General features: G+C 38.7%; 1 protein-coding gene across 1 annotated transcript in view; it reads left to right on the forward strand.

Moving 5' to 3' along the window:
- TTC4 (tetratricopeptide repeat domain 4) overlaps nt 1-3,260 on the forward strand; it is a 39,741-nt gene that overhangs the window by 2,086 nt on the left and 34,395 nt on the right. Inside the window, exon 3 of the mRNA XM_024739347.1 lies at nt 116-277. Coding sequence (XP_024595115.1) covers nt 116-277 — 162 coding nt within the window. The remainder of the gene's footprint in view (nt 1-115; nt 278-3,260) is intronic.

A 3,260-nucleotide genomic window follows, 5' to 3' on the forward strand; every position in this document is an offset into this window, starting at 1 on the left:
CTATTGGTTTCTTGTTTTTGTTTGTCATATGTTACATTATTGCATGATTTAGAATTATTTTTAATGAGCCCTTTAAAAAATAGGAAATGGTGATCATTTTTTCTCTTTTTTGCAGAACAGGCCAGGACCTTTAAAGACGAGGGCAATGATTACTTTAAAGAAAAAGACTATAAGAAAGCTGTGATTTCGTACACTGAAGGATTAAAGAAGAAATGTGCAGACCCTGATTTGAATGCTGTTCTTTACTCCAACCGGGCAGCAGCACAGTACTATCTGGGTAATTTATTCCATTATTTAGTACTTTCTAAAAAATTAACTTATGATAAAGACAACTGTGTGATGGCTAGTGGAGGGTTTGAGAATGTCGGCGGAAGAGGAGCTGCTCATCCCAGAAGCCTAGGATAGCTTACTCTAACTGAGCTCTGCTTTTCTAGATAGACTTGGTGAAAAGGGAAACCAGGTACGTTGTATAATTCTTACTGTCTGAACCAAATGAGTAACATCAAATACCTTAATACATGAGTTGGTATGATCTGGAATTTTTGAGCCCAAATGCTTCTACTCTCTCTCTCACAAAAGAAAGTTTTTTTCTGGCCTCTTCTCAAGGATGCTAGAAGGGTTAAGGCAATAGAGTTCTTTGTGTGAGAGAAACTGTATTAATACAAGGGAGAATTTCTCAGAGTATTCTTTGGGACCTTTGAAGTAAAACATTCTTTGAACAAGTAAATTTGGACAGTGCTCCTGCTTCACGGGAGATCCGCAGTGCACATTAGTATGTTAATGCTGAGAAAACCTACAGCAAAGAACCTTACCCTGTGATTCTCAGGTTTTATAAGCCTCCTTTTCAAGTAACATTTATTAACATGCAGGACTGTTCTGCAGACATGACTTTGGGAAACACTGATTAATTGTTTGGGTGGCATTATTGTTGGTGACTATAGTCTTGGTCGTATTAGACCCATGTTACTTATCACAGAGTTTTAGAGAGGACCTGGGAACGACCTCAGCCTTTTCTGAGGGGCTGGTAGACAATAAGCCTTGCAGTCTAGCTGGGATAAGTCTGTTGGGACTCGTCACCATTGGAGCAGAGTTTCTTTCTAATCATAGGCCACTCCAGCTGTCTTCTCCTTTAGAACTTTAGAGATTATTTGAGCCAACCAGCCCCGTCATTTTACATAGGCCCAGAGAGCGACCCCTTTGGTTAGTGCCAGAACCTTGACTAGAAACCCACTCTTCTAACTTCTGGAGGAATACATTTTCTTCATTGAGCAAACTGAGTTCTTGTTCCGTGCTAGGCACTGGCATCATAGAAGTGAGTTAAGACCTGACCTTTCCCTAAAGGAGCTTAATTCATTTACCTATTCAGTCAGTAAATAGAAAGCATTTACTGTGTGTAGGCACTGCACCGTGAATAAGAGCTACATAGTTCCTTTCCTTGGGGAACTAAAGAATGTCATGTATAGGGCTAATAAGACCAAAAACACCTTGAAAGAAAAAAACCGCATGTAATGTGATAACCAGAGGAGCAAATGTGTAATATTCAGAGACATTCCTTAAACGATGTCACTGGTATGGCTTACAGAGCACTTTCACATTTTTTTTTATCCCTCTTGACCTCATTGCAGCTATGTAAGATAAATGAGGTTAACAGCTTTATCCCTAGTTAGCAGAGTAAGAAACTGTAGTAATAAATGTAGTAAAATGAATTGTTGAAGGGTACACAGTGCTAGCGTTAGGATGTGGAATTGAGTTTGATTCAGAATACACTAAATGGAAGACCCCTTTACCCACGCTTCCGGAGGTACCTGGTGCTGTTGATTCTTTAGTCCTGAGTACTTTGTAGGTTCTACAGTATAGCTTGGTAGCTTTGAGTTTTCCCCCTGCTGGCTTAGAAGTCAGTTTTCTCAAGCCGAATTAGGCATTTAGCCTGTGTTTCTTTGTTCTCCAGCTTTAAAATGTGTTCTCTGTTGTTCTCATTCTTGTTGTCTCTGTGGATTTATGGCTTTTTTGTGGCAGAGGGGAAGTGGTAGGGGTTGAACTGCATGTGTTCAGTCTACTGCCTTTTACCAGAAGTTTTTGGATTTCTCTTATATGTATTTTTTCCATAGTTAGGATCATGCTGTTCTTCCAATTTTGTATTCAGTTCTTTTCACTTAATTTTATAACATAAACAATTTCACCTGTCATTAAATTATTTGTGAATACTATTTTAATAGCTACATAAAGTTGCATCATATGGACATACCAGGGTTTACACTATTTGCTTTACTATTCTGCTGTTGTTGAGTATATAGCTGCTTTTAGGTTTGTTTTGTTTTGTTTTGTTTTTTGCGGTACGCGGGCCTCTCACTGTTGTGGCCTCTCCTGTTGCGGAGCACAGGCTCCGGATGCGCAGGCTCAGCGGCCATGGTTCACGGGCCCAGCCGCTCCGCGGCATGTGGGATCTTCCCGGACCGGGGCATGAACCCTTGTCCCCTGCATCGGCAGGCGGACTCTCAACCACTGCGCCACCAGGGAAGCCCTAGGTTTTTTTAAGTAATGCAAAAATGAACAAAGTTAGCGATAAAGTTTTTCCAGTAATTCTGGTTTTTCTTTAGGATTTGGCAAAAAACTATGACTCACAGGCCACATCTGGATCCCTGACCTCTTGTGAGCTAAACGTGTTTTTTACACTTTTAAAGGATTGTAAAACAAAGAAGAATGTATAACAGACCATATGTAGCCTGTAAAGTCTGAAATATTTACTATATGGCCCTTTAGAGAAAAATTTTGCAGACCCCCAGGCTAGAGTTTTAGAAGTGAAATTAATAGGTAAATACCAAGGTGTTAAGTAATACTTACAGTATAAACTAGAAAGTGAAAGTCTATCTCATGCCTCCTAGTTTGGATAACCAGTGTGTATGATTGCACACCTTTTTTAAATGCACTTACAAATATGTATGTGTGTGTACCTGTGTCTGTATATTTAGATTGGTGTGTTTTATAAAGATGGGCTTCTATACACATTGACCCACCACTTAAAATAATATAGCACAGACATCCTATCATGCTTCTACATGCAGAACTGTCTTACTCTTAAATAGCTGTATAGATTTAGTAGTATGGATTTACCATAATTTATTTCATCATTACTAAATGGAGGGTATTTAGGTTATCTCCAGCTTTTCATAATTAAAAGTAATGCAGCAGTTAACATGCTTTTAGATTTATCCTTTTACATTTTTTTTTTTTTTTTTTTTTTTTTTTTTTTTTGGTACGGG

Source organism: Neophocaena asiaeorientalis, unplaced genomic scaffold, assembly GCF_003031525.2.
Source record: "Neophocaena asiaeorientalis asiaeorientalis breed wild unplaced genomic scaffold, Neophocaena_asiaeorientalis_V1.1 scaffold138, whole genome shotgun sequence".
Taxonomy (NCBI): domain Eukaryota; kingdom Metazoa; phylum Chordata; class Mammalia; order Artiodactyla; family Phocoenidae; genus Neophocaena; species Neophocaena asiaeorientalis.